Below are 25,711 nucleotides of genomic sequence, written 5' to 3'. Positions count from 1 at the left end.
TTTCCAAATGATTCAAAATTATGACAAGCGTCAATAGATTTTATCTAACTTACAATTTATATGAAGGAAGCAAGAAAAAGAGAGAGGGTCCCTACCTTGCCCTTACCTTCGTAACATTCCTGTAAGGATCCTTGAACTCTTGCCCAAGTTTGCATCTGTTTCTCTGAGCTGTGAGGGAAAATGTTGAAAGATTGTTTATAATCCAATAGGTAGAGAGACCTTTGTGGTTTGTTTGTTTTTTAAAAAGGAAGCAATCTATTTACATGTTAATGAAATATGCTGGCGCTTCAAACTTCACATTTTTCAAAAACAATGGAGTTTCAAGAGAGTAGGGGGGGGGGCTATTGTTTTTGCTTCTTACTGTGGTGTGCATTTTTGTGTTTTTATATTGTAAACTGCCCTGTGATCTTCAGATGCAGGTTGGTATAGAAATTTAATTTTTTTTAAAAATAAAATCTTTCTGAGCCAGTGGGCACATTTGAGTAAGTGCTGTGGATGTCAGTCACAAAATGGCTACCATGGGGGGGGGGGTGACATAACACAAATAGGCTGCCACATCTCAAAGAACAGAACATGGGACAGGGCCACAAAATGGTGCTAGCATGCCTTTCCCTATCAATGGGAAAAAGGGAACTACAGTAACAGCTATGCTTGCTTGCTTGCTTACTGAGAGAAGTTATTTCCACCGCTTCTCTGTTCAGAACAGAAGGATGGGAGGCTGCCTCTTTGTAGCATCCAATCAAATACGGTCATGTTTAAGGGAACATGTTCAAAGAAGCACAGGCTGAGATAGTGCAAACAGGAACTGAGCAGGAAGAGAAGCAGTCTCTCATCCATTGTGGATGAAGGAATATTTACTGAGACTTTTCACAAATAACTTACGAGTATTGGTGGGCACAGTGGTGCCCACAGACTCTGCATTGGGAACTTGGATTTATATAGTTGAACGCAGCATGGTCTGATAAGGGAGGCATGAAACATTTGAGAACTTCCATCTTTATCCAGCTTTGTAGAAAGAGCAGTAATACTCACTCCCTTCCTCAAAATATTCATAATAAACGTATTCTGGTGATAATCCTAAGTACCTCTGGAGCGGCAAATTGTTTCTCATTATCAAACTTACTCTTTCTCGAGCACGCTGAATCTTCTCTCTGTCATTGCTGAGGTTTTCCAGTATGTCCTGGCCGATCTGTTCTGCATGGAGAAATTAAAAAGTGGGTAGAAACGTCACAAACCATGAAAAATAGAGAATATCACTTTAAACAGCATGGAAAGGATAAAATTTAGCAAATAGTTTATGAAACATAAGTCTCCAAATGTGATAATCATGGTTGTAGTCAACCAACTTTTACCCAGAGTAGACTCATTAACATTAGTCAGTGTTGTTAATTTCAGTGGGTCTTCTCTGGGTATGTTAGTTGAATAAAATCCTAAGAACAATCTTAAGCCACAGAAATGAAAAACATGCAGTCCATATACCATTGAAAACTGATGCAGAACTGATATACTGTATTGGGCAAAACACATCACAGTAGTCAGGATCCCAGGTGTCATGGATGAAATTCTGCATAAACATAGGCGTTTTTTGTTTTTTGTTTAGTTCCCCCTTCTGGCAACAGGAGCTACACATGGAAAGCATCCATGAAGCTGGAGCTTCCCCACAGGAGTAGCACCCTCCAAGGTGTGAGAGCTGATATCCAGTAAAAAACAAAATATCCATTGTCTCACTATGGACCACACCCATTTGATGGGAGACGGGATTATTCCAGTAACAGCATACTACAGCGATTTAAATCTACTGAACTTATACATCAAAACTCTAAGATAGTTTTGGTAATCCAGCCCCACAAAGGAAATGATGAGGTGTGCATAGATGCATATTACCAAGATTGTTATTTTAGCTATTATTAGTTAAATTGACATATTTCACCTTAATATGGTATATATTTTATAAATTACTAAAGTTTATATTTTGGTAGCAGTCCCTGATAGAATAATATAAATATGAATACTTCCTCAGATAGCTAACCATGAATTTATATAGCCATAGTGCTCTCAGTTTCTTTCTGGCTTGATGCTCTTAATTTTTAGCTGCATATATAATGCCTCCCAGAGGTGAAAGGTGGTACAATATATGCTACAAGGACAGATTATTGTATATAGATGGAAGAACAGTATAAATATTTCTGAAACTCTTTAATCTTTTGTACCATTATTGTGTTAGTCTATTGTTTGTGCAAATGAGCAGTAATATTTGAAGACATATCTATTCCTCATCCTCTTTCAACGTCTTATATGACATAAACCAATACTGAATCATTTGAAGCTCATGATTAAGCTGAAAAAAGGAGAGAAATTTCAGTGAATATGAGTCAATTCAATTTCCTTCTGGTTTTGTTGTTGTTTGTACTTGCCATAAGCTTTCAAGGCTATACATCTAATAAATATTATTCTTCAACCTACCCAGATTCAAAGCAATGGGTGGTATTCAACTAAGGTTTACTTAGAGTAGATTCACTGAAATGAGTGAACATGACTAAATTAGGTCTATTGATTCCAATAGGTCTTCTCTGAGCAAAACTCAGTTGAGTACCACACTATGAAATCTCACTTGTATACAACTCAAACCAATCCTTAAAACAGGGAAAAGAAACCCTTTCCTTTTAAAAAGTAAATAAAAATGCTGAAGTATGATGTTTTGCAAACAGAGATAAAAAATCACTTTATATCACATTTTTGAAAATAAATATACTTTGCCAATTGGCATCAAGTTTATTGTCAACTGATCAAGACAACAGTGTCATCAACCAAGAGTAGAACACTGTCAGCTTTGACAAATAGTGTATTTTCCTCTCATTGCCAATGACTGAAGATATCAATAAATAAAGGATGGAGACCATGTCAGTTGGAATACCAGAAAATGAATTGCTGATATGTCACTTAGGGCCAATACTTTCAGCCATGAATTTCAACCCGGCAGAAAACTCAAAGAACTGAAATAGCTGCATTGCCTCCTAGCAAACATATACAACTAAAGAGAAGGCTCAGTATTTTATGAAGAGAATATAGCTAGTAGTAACCATTTCAGCCCAAAGGTGTTAAGAGCTTTAAACACCTTTGGGCTGAAATGGTTAAAGATAAAGGTACCCCTGCCTGTACGGGCCAGTCTTGACAGACTCTAGGTTTGTGCGCTCATCTCACTCTGGAGGCCGGGAGCCAGCGCTGTCCGCAGACACTTCCGGCTCACGTGGCCAGCGTGACAAGCTGCATCTGGCGAGCCAGCGCAGCACACGGAACGCCGTTTACCTTCCCGCTGGTAAGCGATCCCTATTTATCTACTTGCACCCGGGGGTGCTTTCGAACTAGGTTGGCAGGCGCTGGGACCGAGCGAAGGGAGCGCACCCCGCCGCGGGGATTCGAACCGCCGACCTTTCGATCGGCAAGTCCTAGGCGCTGAGGCTTTTACCCACAGCGCCACCCGCGTCCCATCAAAAAATAATTTCAGAGATGCCACCAAAGTAAACCAAAGTTAAATTAACAGTGTTAATTATACAACACTTGAAACATAGGCTTAAATCCAAAGAGTTTGGGCAATAGAGGTTTGGAGGTCTCCTTCCTTCTGCAGTTCTTTGAAAATCCACTCCTGAGGGTTACTCTGATATAGTAGCACTTTGGTGCAGGAGGCTGCAGCCAAAGATGGAGGCTGGATGGGATTCAGCAGAAATCAACAACTCTCTTCTCACAGCAAATTCCTTTCAATCACAGTTTCATGGAATTTCATTTTAGAAAAAATTAAAACTACAAAAAGCAACACTCATAACATACTAAAACACAATTAAAGGAATAAAGAAACTCACTGATTACAATCCTTAGACTATCCTGTATATGCCTATGGGGCAACTACAGTAAAACAGCCTAAGGAGAAGCTCGCTAACTATTGAAAGATGGGATCTATGTTTCATATGAACGAGAAAGAGAGATTATAGTCGGGGGGGGGGGGATATAGACATCTGTCCTTGATTGGAATTTGATGAGAAGCCTCAAGGGCTTTCCCACAGGAAATAAAAGGAAACCAGGATGCCATAACATCATTTGCTTGCTGTACTTGCTGAATTAGTTTGTACATAATCATAATCTCTCAAATTTTATCAATCAACCACTGTTTACATGGTTGCTTACATTGAGACTTCTAGTTTTGTACTATGTATGACAATGTATACAACTGCTTAAAAATATATTTATGCAGGAATCCAGGGTCATCAGGTCCAAAATGATGAAGCAGCACAGGAATCACCAACATGATGCTCTCCAAACGCTGCACTGAGATTCTTATAATTCCTGATCACTGGCTATTTTGGCAGGAACTGATGGGAATTTATTTCCTTACATTTATATCCCACCTTTCTTCTATCGTGGAACCCAAGGAAACATACACTTGGTCCCTAATCAGTCATCCATCCAGGCACTGAACAGATGTAGACCTGCTTAGCTTTAGCAGGTGGCAGTCTCCTATGCCTTCAGAGCATCCTATGGGAGCTGTAATCCAACAGCATCTGGAGGGCATCATGTTGGCTAACCCTGAATTGCTACCTGCAGTCGAATTTGAATAAATGCCTGGCAGCAAACAGCCATCTTCCAGAACTCCAGCAATGATCCTTCTAATCATTCAAACAGCATTTGGGAGATAAACCGTAATGTTCTAGTCTAGAACCCTTGCTCTCAATTATTCCATTTGGCAAATGGTGCAATGCCTAAAACTCATTTTTATTTAAAATGTGCACTCTGGTATATTTATTTGTATCCAAGGATTAAGCTTAGATTCTCTAAAGAATTTGAAATAATTCATCCCCATAAATAGTAAACAATATTGGTGGTTGGGAACTTTGGAGCAGGTTTACAAAATGCATGTGGTGAACTCCACATTTAGAGTTCAGACCATAATTCAGAGAGCTGTAGAATAGAATAGTGCTTATGATTAAAGTAGCTGAACAGCTACATCCTCTCCCCACCACAAGATCACACACCATTTTCAATGCAGAATGGTGATTTACCATAAAAAAACAAACAAAAGAAAAAACAAAGAAGACACACTGGGCATACCAAACCCTTTACAAAATCCAGACTTATCTTGTAAACTCTAGGAGCATTTAGAAACAAATGAAAGCATTTGTTTATCATAACGAGTCCTAATACAGAAAGGCTCCATCCATCTATTACTTCACTATGATTAAACAATGATATAATTAAACATTGCTGTGCAGAATTCCAAAAAGGGACTAAGATTTTATTGTAATAAGATACACAAAATATCCAGAATTGCAAAGTTCAAATACTTTCACAGCCACCAGTATAATTTATGTGCTGCCTGAAAAAAGCATGAACATTCAACAGACAAATTATTTCATTCTTGAGTTATGCTGCAATGAAATGATAACACATCAGCAAGTGTAAATTTATCATCTAGTACAAGCCTTAGAGGGACAATGAATCAAGCTTCTTAAAATCCAGAATTGCCTTGTCTTCATATCGTTAGATAACTTGCGAAGTTGAACAGCTAAGCAAAGAAGAGTACCATACTAAATGTAATAATGAAATATTTTAGGGTTATAAGAATGAGCCCCAGAAAGACATAGGCTCACATGCCTTCCCCTTCTCATTTTTTTCCTGTTGTGGATATTGGAAGCTTTCACATTAGATTAACTAGAGTTTGAGGCCTTTCTACATTTACCATTTATAGTGGCATGGCTGCTGTCCAATCCTAAAAATTTAAGAGTGAATTTGTAGCTGACTGTCTGCACCTTTGGTACATCCCCAATATAGAAAATTTACTGAGATAGAGACTGAGTATCCTTTCCACAATGAACAATCCTACATCGCACAATTTACTACATTTATACTCTGAGTTAAACGATTCTATTTTCAAAGAATGGTCAGGTGGATGAGACACAATTTCTTAGAATTCTTCTATATAATTTCTGACATGAAAGCAATGGACTGGATCCAGAGGTTGCCTTTGTTCAGCAGAAGGAGTTCTTACATCAGAGGACACCCCTTCTCCTCTGTCAGAGTAACGGAAGCTTTGTTACTGAACCAGTGTCCCAAAACATGGCAGAGTAAGGCTTCATAGCCATGCTACATCAACATCACAAGCAAATGAAATGTCTGCTCAAATGTATAGAATCAGGATTTAAGAGTCTCAGGGATAGCTCAATTGGCAGAGCATGAGACTCTTAATCTCAGAGTCATGGGTTAGAGTTCCACATTAGCCAAAAGATTCCTGCATTGCAGAAGTTGGACTAGATGACCCTTGTGGTCCCTTCCAACTCAACAATTCGAAGATTCGAAGAAGTAATGCAACATGGTTAAGCTTTGAGGGTTTTTAAAATGAAAAAAATTAAGTGGTATATGCATTTTATGAAATAAATAAAAGTCAGTCTCACAGGTCTTTTTCGCTCTAGTAACTTTCTTTAGTCTGATTGAATCTTTGTCATCTTTATAACTTTATTTGCAATGAGAATAAGACAGCAAAGGATAGAAACAGATGCTTTATAAGATCTATCTATTCAGGTGACAAATTAATAAGAAATGAGTTAAAACATTTGAGCAACTTATGGTTGAAAGTTAAGTAAAGGATCTTTTTTGTCAATGAGATTTGTCTTTCACCTGAAGTTAAACTACTCTATTGTAGGAGACTAAATTTGGTAACAGATGAATTTTTTAAAAAGCTGATCACATCAGTGAGAGATTAGAAGGGTGGGGGTAAAAGAGGGAGTGGTGCTTTTAGGAAAGGACTGAATGTAAAGTATTACTGAAGTGACAACTTGGATTTATAGGCTTGGGAATACACAGTTTGAAGCAAAAAAGTTCAGGTTTGAGCCAAATTATTAGGTTTCTGACAACAGCAAGTTAATGAAAGGAAGTGCTGACATATCTTAAGTGTTGGGGCACAAGTGAAACTGCTGTAATTTATAGCTTTTCAGTTGACATATTTAGATATGGAAACTAGTGCTAACAGATAGAAGTATTTAGATCATAAGATTCTTAGATGACAAGGGGTGGTTATATGGCTAAAAAGAATAATAGTTAATGACTACATGCCAATACACAGAAAACTGTAGAATGCTGAGTAAAATAGTTGTTATCATAATTCACAAACTTTACTATCGAGCTTGTGCAATAAAGAAGCAGTTGAGAAACTGTACAAAATAAAACAGATATGGAGTGGGTTTCCAAAATGGAGCATATTATCCACCATTCACTGCACAGAAAATGACAGCTCAACAACATTCAACGCAAAATGAATCACATGGCTGTGCTAAAAGCTTCAATTAAAGAATAGGTTAAAATGTAGGACTGAAAGCAGCTAATGCTTTTATCTTAAATTACAAAAATGAAGAAATCCCGTGTGGTGTTGGACTAGGATTTCGGAAACCAGGAATCAAATTCTCACTCAACCATGAAACCCACTGGGTGACCTTGGGCCAGTCACAGACTTTAAGCCTAGGTCAGGGGTCAGCAACATTTTTCAGTCATGGGCCGGTCCACCGTCCCTCACACCATTTGGTGAGCAGGACTATATTGGGGGGGGGGGATGAACAAATTCCTATGCCCCACAAATAACCCAGAGATGCATTTTAAATAAAAGGACACATTCCACTCATGTAAAAACACGCTGATTCCCGGACCGTTCGCAGGCTGGATTGAGAAGGCGATTAGGCTGCATCCGGCCCATGGGCCTTAGGTTGCTTACCCCTGGCCTAGGTTATTGTGAGGGTAAACTGGGGAGCTGGAAAGCCGTGTATGTCACCTTGAGCTCTTTGGCGGAAAGGTGAGATAGAAATGTATCAATCAATCAATAAATCATGGAATTGTAGAGTTGGAAGGGACTCCAAGGATCACTCAGTCCAACCCCTGAAGTACAGAAATCTTTTGCCAAACAATCATGAGATTAAGAGTCTCAGGCTCTACCGAATGAGCAATGCATACTGAGCAATACACCTGTGTCCCCTCCCCCTCCACACCCACATTATTTAGTAACCATTGTCATGCTCCAGTCTTGACCACAGCCAATCATGTGGATACTTCAAACTATAAGGAGACTCAGCACCAGCTACCAACAGGAATGTTCAAATTAGAGCTACACAGTACAATACAACAAGGAGAAGGGGATGAGATGGTTGGACAGTGTTCTCGAAGCTACCAGCATGAGTTTGACCAAACTGCGGGAAGACAGGAGTGCCTGGCGTGCTCTGGCCCATGGGGTCACGAAGAGTCGGACACGACTAAATGACTAAACAACAAAACAACAAGTACAATACATGTGCCAACCATTATAGATGTTACATTGAAAAACTACCATGCATATATGATTTGCAATAACCTACCCTGGAAACTGCAATTTGTAGATAATCCCAAGGCTATGTCCAAACTTCACGGTGGGGCAAGTGTGGTGAATCTATTAACCCAGGAGTAGGGAGCCTGTGGCTATCCAGAGGTTACTGGACTACAACTCCCATTATCCCTGGCTATTTGCCATCCTTACTGTGTAGAGGATCAACTGTTCCCCACCCCGATTTAACCAGGCAGAAGAATCAGAAACTGTTGCTCTCAGTCTAAAACCAGTGCAGGAAGATGAACATTAAAGTATTCAGTTGATGTTCTTCAACTGTTCACTCCTGGAGTAGTCCCACTGACAACAATTTAAGGAAAGCTATTTCAGAGGCTATGGGGAAACAAGCTAAGTTAGGAAGTTTGAACAATATGTAAACTTATTTGGATGTTCATCAGTAGGCTATCAGTCACTAAAATTGGCTAAAATCTACAGAGTATGCATTCCATGTCAGTCACATATGAACTATTCATTCCTTTTCAATCTCAATTTCCTCTATACAAATATAAATATGGTAACAATGATTATGTCTTTCCCACATGTTTTTCTGCTCCAGATGATGCCAACACATTTGTGTTAGGGCATAACTCAAAATAGGGTATTTTGGCTATGCGTCTCTCTCTCTCTCTCTCTCTCTCTCTCTCTCGATATATATATATATATGAGAACCAGCTTGGACAGACAATTGGAAGTCTACTAATAAAATTTGTAAATAAGGCTGATCATCTTGAGAAACCTTTACAATTCTGCAGTTATCATCTCTCTGCTCTCTATTCAGAAGCTCTAAAAGAGTGGGAATTTGAAAAGGAGTAGCAGCAGTTGGCAATAATGGCTCAGTGACAAGAGAGCCAGGGGGAAGCTCATGGAGGTGATCTTGCCCAAGGACCTACGAAACCTGGAGTTCCTTTGTGCCCTACTCCAAGCAGCACTAACCCCCAAAGTCCACATACTTCCAAAGGGATTTGACCACCACCGGGTATAGTCAAGTACCCAACAATCCAAACTGCACAAAGTTTTAACTTTAGGAAACTACACTTAGGTGTCTGATTAGTTAGTCAAAAATGTGGGGAAAGATAGGTAAGTACTACAGTGGTACCTTGGGTTACACACACTTCGGGTTACAAACGCTTCAGGTTACAGACTCCGCTAACCCAGAAGTAGTACCTCGGGTTAAGAACTTTGCTTCAGGATGAGAACAGAAATAGCGCAGCGGCGGCAGCGGGAGGCCCCATTAGCTAAAGTGGTACCTCAGTTTAAGAACAGTTTCAGGTTAAGAATGGACCTCCGGAATGAATTAAGTTCTTAACTAGAGGTACCACTGTATTTCTGTTTTATTCTACATTCTTTCAAGGTAGTAAAGAGAACTTTGTGACAAAACATTCATGCTTTAGAGATACATGCAAAGTGGGAAAGGGCAGCACATTCACTGTTGCACCAATACTCATACTAAATAACAATAAACAAAAGTTATTGAAATTGAGAGCAATAAAGAGGGGGGGGGGGGAAGTATAATAATTGAGGCTTCAAATCAGCAACCACAAACAACGACATTTATCCAATACAGTAAGAGCTGCATCGAACATGATACTTATAGAAAATATGCTAAAGTTTTCTTAAGACCAGAGGACCCGGGGAAAAAACACACCACAGCACAGGTTAACTGCTCAGAAACCTAGGAGCTGGCTTCAATGCCACTCATTCTTTGAATATGAATTAGCACTGGGTAATCACAGCATATTTATGAGGCCTTTTGCCTGGTCCTCCTCTCCTGTGAATGCTGTATTATTCATTGCATGTGCCCTGACCTCAACGCGCTCCTGTTCTGACAAATCATACTTGATTAAGACAAATCTTTATTAGTTAGCTAGTCAACTTCCCCATTTATCATTTACAAATCCCATTCTCCTTTTCGGATACAGTAGAAGTGACTGAGACCATTTTTCTCCTGTACAAAAACAAAATGCTTGTTACAACCAATAAGTGCAAACAGAAGCCTAGGAATCAGTAATAGATGATAAAACATCAATTTAATGGGTATAAATTACAAACACTGCAAGTCAACAGAACAGCATGTTTCTGTTGTCCTGAGAAAAATGATAATTAGCCAATCCTTTCACTAGCTTCGATTTCTTCCTTCCAGAATGAACTCTTGCTTGAAAACAAAATGTCACGTATAAAAAATGTATTGCAAAGTTGGAGACACAGAGTACTAAGGTTAAAAAAAGAGAGAAAACAAAATGCGGAAGACTGCTGAGTAAAGAGATTGTTCAAGGTTCTTAGCACACATAAAAAAGATGTCTTAAAAGTGGAAACATAAAAGAATGAAAATGAATTCAAAATTATTCATGAGCCTTCAGCACTGTATGAAAATGTAATACTTCTTCCTAAAAAAGTACTTTGTGTCAAAAAAAAAATCAACAGGATGTTGTTTATTTCAGAAGTAAATTTACAGTAAAACAGGGAAAAGTTTTTTTTGATAATCAGGATTAATATTTAGACCTGATCATGATATTTAATTATGCTTGTACTTGAATTATTCAGTATACCTGAAGGAGTGTCTCCACCCCCAACGCTTAGCCTGGACACTGAGGTCCTCCTCCGAGGGCCTTCTGCTGGTTCCCTCACTGCAAGAAGCAAAGTTACAGGGAACCAGGCTGAGGGCCTTCTTGATAGTGGTGCCCTCCCTGTGGAACGTTCTCCCTTCAGATGTCAAGGAGATAAAGAACTACACAACATTTAGAAGACATCTGAAGGTTGCCCTGTATTGGGAGGTTTTTTTAATGCTTGTTTTTATTTTGTTTTCAGATATACTGTAAGCTGCCCAGGGAGGCTGGGGAAACCCAGCCAGATGGGCAGGGTATAAAAAATAAAATTATTATTATGATGACTCTACCTTTCATATTTTGACTACCTTTTACAAATATTTGTATATTTATCACTTCAGCAACAATACCAGCCCTACAGTTTAATTATGCAGCACTGAAAATGATCAGACTCACAGATATTCAGAAGCCCTTGACCACAGAGGCAAAGAATAGCCATTGTGGAATCGTACGCATTGATAACCTCATCCTCCATGTATTTGTTCAATCCTCTTTTAGTGCTTTCTAAGATGGTGGCTACCACTGCCTCCCGTGAGAGCAAATTTCATACTTTAACCATGAGCCACATTTAAGAAGTATTTTCTTTTATCTAGGGTTGCCATATTCCCCAAAGTGAAAATCCAGACAAAGTTGTAGAGCTTTTTGCTTCTTCTTCTTCTCCCTCCATAATCTAAGATTTGGGCCTTTCCTGAATTTTGATTTTTAAATCCCCTTGCCATACATCTGGGTTTCCTCAGACATTTTTGCTGATTTGCCGAAAATCTGTCTGGATGCCATTTTCCAGCTGAAAACATTGACATATGGCAGCCCTATTTTATCTGTCCTGAATCTTCCAACATTCAGCTTTATTGGCTGTTTGAGTGTCATGAGAGAGGGAGGTAAGCTTTTCTCTATCATTTCATCTCTTACTTACATTTTCTCTAAACTAAACAGCCCCTAACGTTGCAGCCTTTCCTCATAGGGTAGTTGATCCACCCCCTTGATCATTTTGGTTCCCCCTTTCTGAACCTTTTCCAACTCTACAAAAACCATTTTTGAGGCAAGGTGGTCAGAACTCTACACAGTATTCCAAATGTGGTTTCACCATAGCTTTGTATAACAGCGTTATGATATTGGCAGTTTTATTTTTCAGTTTCTTTCTGTAGCATGCAATTTGCCTTTTTCACTGGGATAGAGAACACCATCAGTTGTTCTCAGCAAAACGCTGCCAGACAAACAACTTGATTGTGGCATGAGCTTTCATGGCCTACAGTCCAGTTCATGAGACTGCAGTGCATAATAAATTCAAGGTGGCACAAGGCTCTGTTGTTTATGCTGTACGGACCAATACAGTTGCCCCTCTGCAAATTCCTTTCAGACTGCTTTACAGTACTACCTCGGGTTACATACGCTTCAGGTTACATATGCTTCAGGTTACAGACTCCACTAACCCATAAATAATAACTCGGGTTAAGAACTTTGCTTCAGGATGAGAACAGAAATCATGCTCTGGCAGCGTGGAGGCAGCAGGAGGCCCCATTAGCTAAAGTGGTGCTTCAGGTTAAGAACAGTTTCAGGTTAAGAACGGACCTCCCGAACGAATTAAGTACTTAACCTGAGGTACCACTGTACATTAAGTGTAAGTACAGAATAGATCTTCAAAATACCTAGCAAGAAAGAGTTTTCTTCAACAAGTATGCATGCAAGGACTTTCCTGGTAGCGTAACGGATGTGGCAGATTACAATTGCAAAAGTAGCTACTACATCAATAGAAACTATTACTTACAGCTTTTAGGAACAACCTATCAAATGACACTGACAACAGCAAAATCAAACTACCTTTGGGTGCCATTCTGTTGGCAGGAAAACGTGGCATATAAAAATGAACATGACAGTGTAATCTTGCCTTCAGTTTTTGCTGATTTGTTAAAGTACTCAATAAACACACAAGACGTAACCGGCTGTACTTTTGAATAAATAAGGTATACTATTCATTGTATCGAACTGTAGATTTCAACGGAAGTCTCATAAAGTTCAACGAAAAGAGCCGAAGATCCAGTGGATCAGTTCGACCACTACTATGTTATAAGATCCACTATCCTGTAATATTACATATGAACCTGTTATACTGATGAAGCCTAGGATAGCAAAACAAGGCTAATACTCCGTAAATCCTTGTCTTAGACTCTGTGAAAGGATTCTGCGGAACTGTAACAACCCTTCATATGGATTATTGGACTCTTTGAACAGACAGGTGGAATAGATACTTTTACATGTATGGACCTTATGCATGAACTGACTAGAGAACGAACTGATCCACTGGATCTTCTGCTTTTTCGTTGAAATTTATGAGACTTCCGTTGAAATCTACAATTCGATACAATGAATAGTATAACTGATTTATTCAAAGGTACAGCCGGTTACATCTTGTGTGTTTATTATGTTTCATGTAACCATAGGTTTGTTGTTGTTGTTGATTTGTTAAAGTAAGCACTTCCTTTTTATTGCACAATTGCAGATGCTGAATCAGAATTCTGATTTTACAACATCTTAATTTTGTGTACATAAAAAAGTCTTAGTAGAATTGGATGTGTATTTACATACATATATTCCCCATAATGTATTTTGTTCTGCTAATCATCAGGCAAAGAACTTTGCAAATAATTGAAGTAGTACTATTATACTATTATATGCCCTGATCACTTCATTTCCTATCCATTCTTCCATCTGCACCCTCAAGGTCCAGAGATTTCTCTAGATCATTCACTCATTTCCAAGCCTGCAGCTTTTTTTCTGAAAGAGAAAAGAAAGTCAAAGTTCTCGGCATACTTAATTTCTGTACCCAGTACCAACTGCACCTATGGGGCATAATGGCAGAATCTATACAGCCAGTCTTCAAGAAAACATAGCCTGTATTGTAATGGCTCTTACACTAACAATCTGTCCTTCGTTTTTCCTTCATTTTTCCTTATGAAGGGGTGATTCAAAATGTAAGCTTTTACCCTGTACATCACACATACAAAACCTTGCGCATGGCTGTGCTTCACACACACAAACAATTTTAGAATCAGCAAGCCTTTATATATAGTCCAACTGCAAATCTTACAAAATTGAGTGAATGATATTCTCATCAAACACAATGAACCTTCCTTTATTGTTTATATGTATTTTTAAAACACAAAATTATGTGTTCATCATATTATAATTATGTACGTACACTATACATTGGAAAATCACCACACTCTGACATATTAATATAAACTAAGAGTTTACCAACACAACTTTGCTGCAAATGTTCAAAATGTGTTAAACTGATGTCAGCATCTCAGTAATTTCACAGTTTTAAAACAGTTAGAAATGTAATGACTACACTGCACTTGATTAAAGCATTTACAGCTCTAATCAAAACCTGACAGCAAGATCAAAGATGTTAACTTAAAACTCTCTTCTAATTATGTTTAAAATGCCACACCTCAGGCCTGTCTCTCCTCTTCTTTTTCAAACCAAATTCTGCTTAAGAAAGATCTAACACTTCTTAACAGTTCATTATCCAATAAAACTATTCAAAGCTTAAAAGCAATCTACACAATTAGTCAGGACCTCAGGGAGTCCACCGGTAGTCTTTATTACAGGCCTTCATATTAAAACACCTTAATTATATTTGTCAAATGGATTTCATTAAAACCCATCGTCATTTTAATTTTCATATTTTGACAGCGCTGGCATAGACATTATTACCACCTGCCATGCAATGAACTACAACAAAATTATCAAATTCCTTCAAATATAATGGATTTTTCTTTCCCCCCACCTTAAGATGGATTTTTTTTTTTTACATCTACAGAACAAATGGCAGAAATTAAGAACAGTTTACAACCATAACATTTGAACAAAAAACATAGGCGCTACGTGCCTATAGCAAGCATGTAGATAAGAAGAGAAATTAAGGCTTGATTGCCAGGAACACTTTATAGAAAGGTGAGAGATATACAACGAAGCCCCTCTGAATTATAAAAAGATAAGATCAAACGGAATTCACATATATTTAATCAAATGACAACCATCAAGACTCTAGACATTCTTACTTGTATTTTATATTACTGCCACATTCAGTTGCTGGTATGGCTCCTGCGGGCAGTAACAATAGCTTAAGTCATGATTACAATGCCAGGCTAGGTTTTTTTTGAAAGTCTACACATATACATATGCATCTATGTTCATAATTGCAGACACATGATGAGCAGCAGATAAAGCCTGTACATCCCAGGTTTCAGGTTTTCTTTAGCAATTAGCAAAATTAATGACTATCAGTAGTGAAAACAGTGCCTTGTAAAACGTTTGTCTAGGAGTTATCAAACACTTCATAAAAGAATGAATAACCAAAGTAGTATTTACTCAGGATTATGGCAATTTTTTTGCCACATTAAGGTGTAAAACACAAATTCTTAAAATTAACTGGGAGGCAAAAAGGAGTTTCCAATAAATTACAATAATCACATAAAATAAGAATGTACTGGTGTGATTCATGCACACATAAACAAAATGCAGTATTTATGCACTATTCAACTCATTTCATATTACACCATCAGGGATCAGATTAATCCATGATACGCAGTAATACAGTCTGGTCTGCAATTCGCACAACAACAGTTACTTGCTTTCATACACTCATTTTTAAAAAAAAGAAATGAAGAGGTTTCTGTCATTTGTCTAACACATATTACTGCTTTGTATAACGGTCTCAGGAGTAACAATCTCCTTGTATTATGAATATTTTACATATCATTAAATAATCTTTGATTATTCGAGAAAAGTGGGGAAGAATCTCATGCATCAGTTTAAAATAACGAGTTTTCTTCCCTTTAGCAAAACAAAATGCACATATTTAGAAGTCTGATCCTGTAAGCTGCTGAGTAAGCATAGGCCATAATTAGAGTTTCTGTTCTAGTGCTCAGACTGGACCTCAGCCCAGATGCTAGTGGCGAGAAGACAAGCTCAGTCTTCCTGCTCAGTTCATGTTTGCATTGGCTCAGAGCTTCCTACACTAAGCATGCTCACATTTCATTGTATGCCAAGACTGGACTGCCTCCCTCCCTCTTGTTCTAAAAAGAGGAGAGGTGCAAAGAGCATTTCTCCATGAACAAGTGCAGTGGCAGCTGATAAAGGAATATCCCACATTTTTTTGTTTTGTTTTCTGTTTATTTATATGTTGCAGACATTGTGCATTAGTCACCCCCCCATAGTCCATTTGTGATTGAACCCCACAGAACTTTCTCAAAATTTCACATGTGCCCATTGGTCTAATAAGACTGGTGATGTCTACTTTAGAAAAAAAGGCAGACTGGCAAACAACTGGTCAAACTTGCAGGCTGCTGCCTGTACCAGAATGTTTGAGAGAAACCGTAATAGGCACTGGTCACTAGGAATCTTTTGACTCAGCAACCCAGAAGCTCCTGACATGTCTCCAGATAATCTCAATTCATGCCACACTCAGCATAGGGATGCTACCAAAATCCAATATTCACACAAACCTCATTATGTTGGAATGCTGACAGATCCCTGTAAGAGATTGCCATAATTTCCAGAGAGACAGAAGAGTTTTAATGCTTAGCTGGAGTCAGTCAGGGCCATGCCTTCCCAGGCCATGTGGAAAAAGGTCTGCAAGGCAGGAAGCAGGACTCACAGCCAATATATATTTTTGTCCAAAGAATGTTTAAAAAATAATTTGTTATCATCTAAGATATTGATTTACTTTTGGATGACTGATGAGAGCAGAAATTCTTCTGAGAATATTGAATATATCTCGGTATTAGGCATGATTTAAAAAAAAGCATGCTGTTGTTTAAAAATTTATGCATGAAATAAATGATGACGATGATGATAAGCAATGATAGGCAAATAGGCGCAAGAGTACTTCTATATTACTTTTGAAACAGTGATAGGATGTCATAAGAAACACAAATTACTTAACGTTGCTATGCTTATTAACACAGCATAGGTGCAGTATGTATATAATCATACACATTCGCTGTATGACTGTATTAGTGTCACATTTTTGCCTTTTTATGAGCAAGTACTATCCCCTGGAAGCTCATCAACAAATAATAAATCCTGCTGTCACAGGTAAATAATTTATTAAATAAGTTTTATTACTAATAATTATGGAAAATGAAATTGTTTCCATTTTTGTCAAACAAAGTCAACCATGGTTTCCATCCTAGGAAGGAGTTACAAAAACCAATCCACATATCAATTCTGTACTTTGCTGACACCTATTCTTTACCATTTGAAGTCTACCTGATACAAATGAGAGCCTACAGAATCCCCGCTGACAGTAGATGCACATAGATACATTGATTAATGCCACAGTCTGTATGCCGCTTTTTAAGGTTCTGATGTCGCAGCTGGGTGGGACAGCCTGATCCTACAAATGCAAACAGCGATTTTTCATCAGAATTATTTTTATTTATAAATTGCCATCAGTGTACATCATCAGTGGTGCTTTATATAAGCATACAAGGGAGGCCTCTGTCCTAGCCTTAATCTTGACCTGCAACTCCTACAGTGGAGTCCTATGTGGGGTAGGTTAGTCAGCCCTGGCAGGTTAGAAACTTGCCTCTCAAAGTCCCTTTTCTGCATACCCTCTTGAAGATACAGCTATGCACCAGGAAAGGGCCACTCTTGCAGAAGGCTCTTCAGTTGTCTGTCTGATTTTCCGGATGCCTGCCACCAGCAGCGCACCAAACTAGCTACTATTTCTTCTACACCACAGAGAAGATGGCTGGCATTGGACCAAGGAAACAAGAAATCACCTTGTGCTACATCAGGGACATGAATTCAGTTGTATACTCTGTTGTCACTATAGGATTGAACTCTGCGCCATTAAGGAGATGAAGGATATATTACAAACTATCTTTAAACAATTTAATAAGGCAACAACTTGTATTTAAAAATCACACAGCAATAGTTTCTTAGGTGCACATGTCTAAAATATGCCCTGGAAAGGGTTTTCCAAGAGTATATAATATCTGGTATTTGATACATGTATGCAATCCATATCATCAGACTAGATCACAGATCATCAGAGACTGAGCTTTCGGAGGTGCCTCATGTCTCAGAAATCAAACGTCTCTACTCTCAGAAGAGAGCAATCAGTGCAGTAGTCCCTGCATTATGGAACACACCCAAGTAGAGATGAGGCAGGTGCCACCATTGCATGGTGTTGACATGAAAACACTTTCTCCCCCCAGCAAGCACTCCCAAAATATCAATTTCATCTGATCACTTTTAAGGATGCATGCTAATCTATATTTCATTCCGTTGTAAATTGTTTAGAGATCTGTGATTTTAGGCAATATTTTAAGCAACGCCAACAACAATAGAGAGAGTGAGAATTGCAGTGGTTGACCTCAAAGTATGTAAGCGAAGGAAATGTTTCCCTGCAGGGTTTATTGTAAGTGCTAATTGCTTGCCAAGGAACAATCAAGAGTGCACCTTAAGGATCCTGACAGTTCCACTGCAGTTCCACTGCCCTACACCTGATGTCACACACAATGTCAGGTGTGGGGTACATGGACAGGGTTTGGGGAAACGGTCTCGTGGGCTAAATTAGGAATGTGTTGGGCCTAATTTGGCCCATGGGCTGGTGGTTACCCACTGCTGGTTAACAATGCCTTTACAGATTGTGTAACAATCAGCCAAGCCTTATGACAATTCAGCTGTTCCTGAGGCAATGCTAAAAATGTGATCTTCTTAGCAGTAGCTGTCAATACGAAGGATGTGGGAGGAAGGTCTTGAGATTTAGTTGTGCTATGGGTCTGAAGCCATACGAGACCTCCACCTTGCAGAAGCTAAGCAAGTTGGGAGTCTGGTCAGTGCCTTGATCGGAGGCCTCCTGAGAACCACGTTGGGTTCCATGGTGGAAGAAAGAAAATACGTGAAAGAAAAGAAATAAGCCAAAAGGAAATTTTTAATAATGGGCACTATAAAACATATTTTAAAAGGTATTCTTAATACTTAAGCAAACTATGATATCAATATAATAAGCAGATACTGACTCCTGCCTTTTTCTAAACTTAATCAAGCCCTGCAGTTAGAGAGATCAGCTTGCCCCAGACAAACAGAAAGAATGCATCAATTCCAATTCTTCCTTCATTAAAATATCATCTGTTGATTTAGTCAGAAATTCTCTGTCATACAATGCAATGATTTGATAGCCACAATTAGACTAGGAGAGTTCCTAGAAACAGAAGAGCAGCAGCTGGAGTTCTATAAATCTTTTTTTTAAAAAAATGGATATAAAGAGATGCATGCTTATTTGTTAATTCTAGATACATTATATGTATAGTACATTATATGGGAAGAAATATGGGTCAGATTTCAAAGCAATCACCTCACTTTTGAGAATTACAGAATGACAATGATTTTCCAGAAGTAGCAGTAGCTAGACCATGAATTTTAACATTTCTCATGAAAAGGAGATTTTGTTCAGTATCTATAGTTTTAAATTTGAAGAATGAAATCACCCATCCTTTCAAAATCTCATAAATACGGGATTGTGATCTAATCACCAAACACATTACTGTAAAGGACTGATGTCCAAAGCAGTTTGACTTCACCCCCAGAAGCACACTCCATTGGCTCTGAGTCAGATGGATGCCAGGAACTATGGATTTTGAGCAACCCCGTGTGGAACAGAGCATAGCCTATCCTCTATGTTCACTTTTGATCCCTGATGTCCATTCTGAGTCACGTCTCAGGCTCATCCGCTCCTGAAATTCCCCTTCATTTCACAAGTATGTTTTTGCTTCAATTCCCCAGAGGGAGTGGTCTGTGAAAAACATTGCCACAGGAATGCCTGTGACGCATTTGGCTTTGCCCATTGTCAAACAGCTTCATTACAATTAGATGCTGACGCTGCCAGCGACATTTGCATTTTTATTCTGTTATGTTTGAAATCCACTGTGACTAACATTAAACCTGCGTGAAAATAAATCTGGGTGGCAGAGAAAATATTTGATTTGAATACAGTGATACCTCAGGTTACAGACGCTTCAGGTTACAGTCTCCACTAACCCAGGAATATTACCTCAGATTAAGAACTTTGCTTCAGGATGAGAACAGAAATTGTGCGGCCGCGGCAGCGGGAGGCCCCATTAGCTAAAGTGGTACCTTGGGTTAAGAACAGTTTCAGGTTAAGAATGGACCTCCAGAACGAATTAAGTTCTTAACCCGAGGTACCATTGTAGTTTAAAACATACCAAGTAGAATTCTCACACTGTCATGACATCTCTAAATTAACTGAGGGGCATATACTGATTCTGAGGGATAGCACTGGTAACTTGAAAGTGGTATAAACTGCAGCCCATATAAGAAGTTTCAAGCACTGGAAAGGAGAGAAGCTAGGTCTTAGGGAAAAAAATATCTCTCCATTCTATGCCTATCTGATTGACAATATACAGTGAAGAAAATTCTGCCCTATTTTGAAGACATAGAATCACAGAATCATATACACTAGTCTCCTCAAATACTATTAATGAAGTGTGAAGACCAACATTAGCTTAGCAGCAACACATGACATTGCTATCAGTGGGGAAGTTTAAGAAAGTACAAAGAGCTAAGTATAACAACTTTAAAATATTCACAATCAGTGGCCCAACCAGAGCTAGCATGGTCCCAGTCCCACTTCTTCTTGGGTGAGATGATGGATGGGTTAGTTTCAAAGTGAAAATATTGGTGAAATTATTTAGAAATGGTGTCATTGTGGAAACGGTGTCTAAGATCCAACCAACAATACAGCATATCATTTATATCATGCAGTTTAGTTCTATGTGACAAATCTATATTGTTATATTATACTCTACACAGGGTGGGGGGAACTTTTGGGTCTTCAGAGGTTGCTAAACTACAACTCCCATCAACCCTGGCCATTTGCCATGCTTTTTGGTGCTGATGGGAGTTATAGTTCAGCAAGCTCTGGAAGAGAAAAGTTCCCCACACCTGCTCTCCACAGTTTATGAATAGATGCTTGCTAGCATCTGCGAACAGTTTTGATGAGAAAGGGAAGATGTAACTGAAATTTCTTTCAATTCTTCTTGCCTTAGAAATTAATGGGAGATGCTTTAATTAACAGAATCTTTCACTGTGTTCATATCGATCAACTGTTTGCTCAATAGCTTGCATGCCCACAGAGGATTTATGCTTTGAATATCTGAATTAGCAGCATTCTGGGTACAAAAAGACTGCTGTGAGCATGCCAGAATTTTACCTGTAGGTTACGCATTATCTAAAAACAACAAAATGCCCACAATTAACTAAACATTTCTGTAGTCAACTTGCTTCAGAGTAGTCTTGCATAAAAGTGCAAATCAGATCCATAGAAAACAATTACTTGCAAAATTACATCATACTTAATACATAAAACTGGGATATTTACAAAAATCTTGTACTATTTCAGCTAATAATAATAATAATTTGTATACTACCCTTCACCTGTAGATCTCAGGGCAGTTCACAACATAAAAATACAATATAATAACACAAAATACATAATAAAAACAAGAAGACCAACAACAAAAACACAAGCACACCATGAAGAACATGAGAAGGGCCTTCCTATAATGACTGAAGAACGAAAATGCAACAAATCAGCATAGAAAACTGTTAAGCAATATACATTGGGATAAATCATTTTACATATACTGAGATGTTTCAAAAAGGCTGAATCCCTTCATACACACTGCCTAATGTGGTGACTGATTCCATGTGGTATGATGCTAAGCTGCAACGCTGAACCATCATATAAAGCATCATTTTCCACCAAAAGTCAGGAGCTTCAAATGCCAGCTTATCTGCCCAGTTTACAATACAATCTAAGAGGGAAATTGTTTTTCAAGACAAAGAGGCAAATTAAAATCTTAGGTTCACAATGGTATTTCACAACAATGAAGTCAAAGGAGTTAAATACTATGGGCGGTATCCATCTAAATAGAAATTAAATCTTGGTGCAACTCTGCACATTTTTGTTTCACATAGCATGGCGTATGACAAGGTTTTCAAATATACAGGCAACTCCTCATTTACGCAGGGATGACGTTCAGAGGCACCACACGTTTAAGTGAAATCATGTATATTGGGCACACCATTGAAAAAGTTGGCAAATACCCACTAAACCTCTGGGAACCCCTGAAAAACCCTTTAAAAAACCAAAAACCCACCAAACTCTACCACAATCGCTCCCTCCAAACCTCCTTGCTCAAATGCCAAGTTTCCACAGGCTTCAAAGGTCAGGGCAAGGGCTCGTGGGTTTGCACTTGCAAAGGCTCGTGGGATTGCTAGGCACTGTTTTTGCTCTTTCTGTGCTATTTTAGGACTGGTTTTGCCCTTCTTCTATTAACATCTTGGTTTGTGGCATTGCATGCTTGTGCAACCACACACATATTGAACACACATAAAATGGTCATTGCCTGTATACAGTGCTTTTTTTTTCTAAAAAAATGTTTAGGGGTACTCTCATTTTGACTCAAGAAAATCACCGGGAAAGGAAATGGAGCCGCCATCGGAGGTAGTAACAACGAAACTGACCAACCACTGTGCTAGATTCCAACTCCTACTTCACACATTAAATGCTTGCTTCCGTCTGAGACTTAGGAAACACTGTGACAGGAAATGAGGCTGCCATCGGGGGTAGCAGCAGAAGTGACAATTCACTGTGCTAGAGAAGAAACTAAAAATTAATATATATTTTTAGTTTCTTCTTCTGTTGGATTCACAAAATGTATGTCTACCCCTGCCTCCCCCCAGAAAAAAGCACTGTCTGTATACAATGCTCTTCATTTCAGAGTCATAGTTACAGGTATGTAGAGTTTTGACAGGCACACCTGAAAAGTGAAGCGTAAGTACTGAATGAAGAGCCATCTGTAACAAGAACAAACACATCCAAGAGGTAGAGTAGTGTAAGCAGAGTAGTGTAAGAGAGCAGGGTTCTATGCAAAATCTCAGCCAAAGACTTTGGGTGGTCTTAGGCAAGTTTCTATCTTCAAACCCCATCCAACTCCCAACATTTAATAGGGATGTTGTAAGGATGGGTAGATCATACCAGTCATAGTATGTCAAATACTATGTTTATACTCAGGGGTGATGCGTCCCATTTCACTGCTTGAGGTGAAACAGGAAGTGCTGCCCCACTCTGCTGCACCGTCTTCCTCAGCCACCGTGCCACCCATCTCCACCGGCATTGCCAGTTGTGCCACCTCTGTTGTTGCCAGAGAAGCAGCGCCAGTACTGATTTTCACCAAGTCCTTGCCAAAAACCTCACAAAGATTCCATGAGACTTCATGAGATTTTGGCGAGATCTTGCAAGATCCTTCTGGAAATCAACACCAGTTCTGGAGGCAGCGGGTCAGGTGTCATCTTGAGGGCTTCCACCTCAAGGCAGCTGCCTCACCCTGCTTTATGGATGGGCCAGCCCTCCATATACTCAACAATGCAACAACAATTCAGATGACGTCAAATAAATCACCAAAGTGAATTTGCGACCAAAGGCTTTGTACTGCTTTCTGTCAGAGATAGCATGTCTCTGAATACCATTTGCTGCAGATCATAAGTGTGGAGAGTCATGTTCCACAAGCAGGACCCAGGCACGATTTCCATAGGCATCTAGTTGGCCACTGTGAAAACAGGATGCTGGACTAGACATGCCTTTGGTCTGGCATAACAGGGCTGCTCTTATGTACATATGCTTAAGTTGGAAATACATGCCTACTCTGTATTAGTTTTGCAAACTGAAGATTTGCACATTTGAAAACAAAAATCTATATAAGTATCTGAAGTGCCTTATAGTTTAACAACTCCCCTCCCCCAGACACATACAGAAAAAAAGATATTCTTCTGCTCTTTTGAACCCTTCAACATATTTGTTCTGCATTATTTTTTCATTCCCTGTTATCCCGGGGGCACTCAATGTTTAAATAACTCTCTCACATGTAAAGCTTTGCACTAAGTATCGATCAACTTTGGCTGGAAGTTACTATGAGGCATTTTTAATAATCAGCCCAGCTGTTCTGAGAGCATCTGGAATATAACCTCAGGTAAACAGCACAGAACACAGAGAACTGTCCCTCCAGTAGCAACATCTCTTGCAACCTCAATACTACTGCTAATACTTCTTCAAAGAGAAAACTCAATTCTTATTTCAACAAGGAAGATTAGAAGGTAATTTTATACCATCCATACATCTTCTGCATGAAAGAACATAACAACTGTATAGTTTAATATCTTACAAACTATGGGTCTTTTAGAAGAGATTAAAGAGTTTCCCTGTTTGTTTATGAAGCTAGTGATTTAAAAAACAAAAACAAGGTGAAATACAGTGTACTATGGGTTTGATTCATACCTGTACGTTCATCACACACAAACGTTAGAATGAGCCAATACAGATCAAATGTCACATCAGCTCAAACACAAATGTTTTCCCTGGATTCTGTTCTCATGTAAAGCGGGGCACTATCAAGTGTAATCAAGTGATGTACATAAAAAAGCTGTGAGTACAATTCACCAGGACATTCCCAAGCGACAGTGTCTTTATGACCAGATAACTTATGACCAGATTCTGCACTCCCCACTACTGAAGAAGCATCATCTTCACAATGGCACTCAATGTTGCCAATGAGAAATTAGCTACACATACTATTCTAAGAGATCCGTTAGTCACCTGAGACTTTTCTGTTATGCAAGGAAACACCCTTCCACTAGTGGAAGATTCCCCCTGAATTGAATACAATCCCTGGAGACCTAGATATCAAAAACTGACCCTCTCTCTTCCCAACTTTGTTATTTTTTTCAGGAAGCAAAAACGTGTGTGTGTGTGTGTGTGTGTGTGTGTGTCAAAGTGGTGTCTACTTGGAGACCTTGGTCATTACACACAATGTGAAACCATAAACATATGATGCAAAGCACCAACACATGAGTCCTTGTGATTAAATACAAATAAATTGGTCAAAAAGGTTGATCTGAGAAACAGGGATAAAGTAAGTGTGTGTGTGTGTGTGTGTGTGTGTGTGTGTGTGTGTGTGTTTGTGTTAACCAGAAGACTGGTGAACATGGCTCTGACTTCCGCCAGCAAATGCATTTGTGCCATCTGCAAGCTACAGGTCTTGTTTAATTTTTACCAGACTTTACTGTAAGGGATAGCCAATGTTCTGCCTTCCTGATGCTGTTGAGACTCCAACTTCCATCAGCCCCAGCCAACACTGTCAATGAATGCAGTGTGTGAATTGCAAACTGCAGAAAAAACGCACTAAGGTCTACATTTGCTAAGTGCTGGTGCAAATGAAAGGAGGAAAAAAAGATGGTAACTGTATTGAAAGAGCAAAAATACATTAACTAGAGCACAAAGCAAGTAGTAAGAATGAAGACCACTAGTCCATTCAAAGGTACAGTACTGAATTACAGCTGATCAGTACTAGAATTTGATTTCCTGATATATGGCAGCTAAAAGCAGCTGTCTGTGATAAGCATGTATGTCATATGTATGTAAAGCCTTTCATTTACCCACACTTTCTCTCTAATAGTATGGACTGTGGTCTTGGTTAATGTTTAATTCCAAGATGGTTGCTATAGATATATAATTCTGGGTAGCACTGAATTCATTGTTTGTATGTTTCTTGGGATTACTTAAAGGAAAGCTTTGTGTAGTCTGAAAAAGAAATGCTCAACATAAAAATAGGTAACTAACCGCTTT

The 25,711-nt window shown here is 38.8% G+C and overlaps 1 protein-coding gene across 4 annotated transcripts in view; it reads right to left on the bottom strand.

The window, feature by feature from the left end:
* VTI1A (vesicle transport through interaction with t-SNAREs 1A) overlaps positions 1–25,711 on the bottom strand; it is a 242,338-nt gene that overhangs the window by 86,791 nt on the left and 129,836 nt on the right. For 2 of the 4 annotated variants that reach the window (XM_081006458.1, XM_081006459.1), the window contains 2 exons: positions 1,124–1,194; positions 96–168 (listed from right to left, as the gene is read on the bottom strand). In XM_081006458.1, coding sequence (XP_080862584.1) covers positions 103–168; positions 1,124–1,194 — 137 coding nt within the window. In that variant the 3' untranslated portion in view covers positions 96–102. The remainder of the gene's footprint in view (positions 1–95; positions 169–1,123; positions 1,195–25,711) is intronic. The other 2 variants (XM_081006456.1, XM_081006457.1) reach the window with 1 other exon arrangement.

This window comes from Podarcis pityusensis (assembly GCF_964106645.2).
Source record: "Podarcis pityusensis genome assembly, chromosome: 5".
In the NCBI taxonomy this organism is placed as follows: Eukaryota; Metazoa; Chordata; class Lepidosauria; order Squamata; family Lacertidae; genus Podarcis; species Podarcis pityusensis.
Note: the sequence above shows the minus strand (reverse complement) of the source record. Positions and strands in the feature narration are given on the sequence as shown.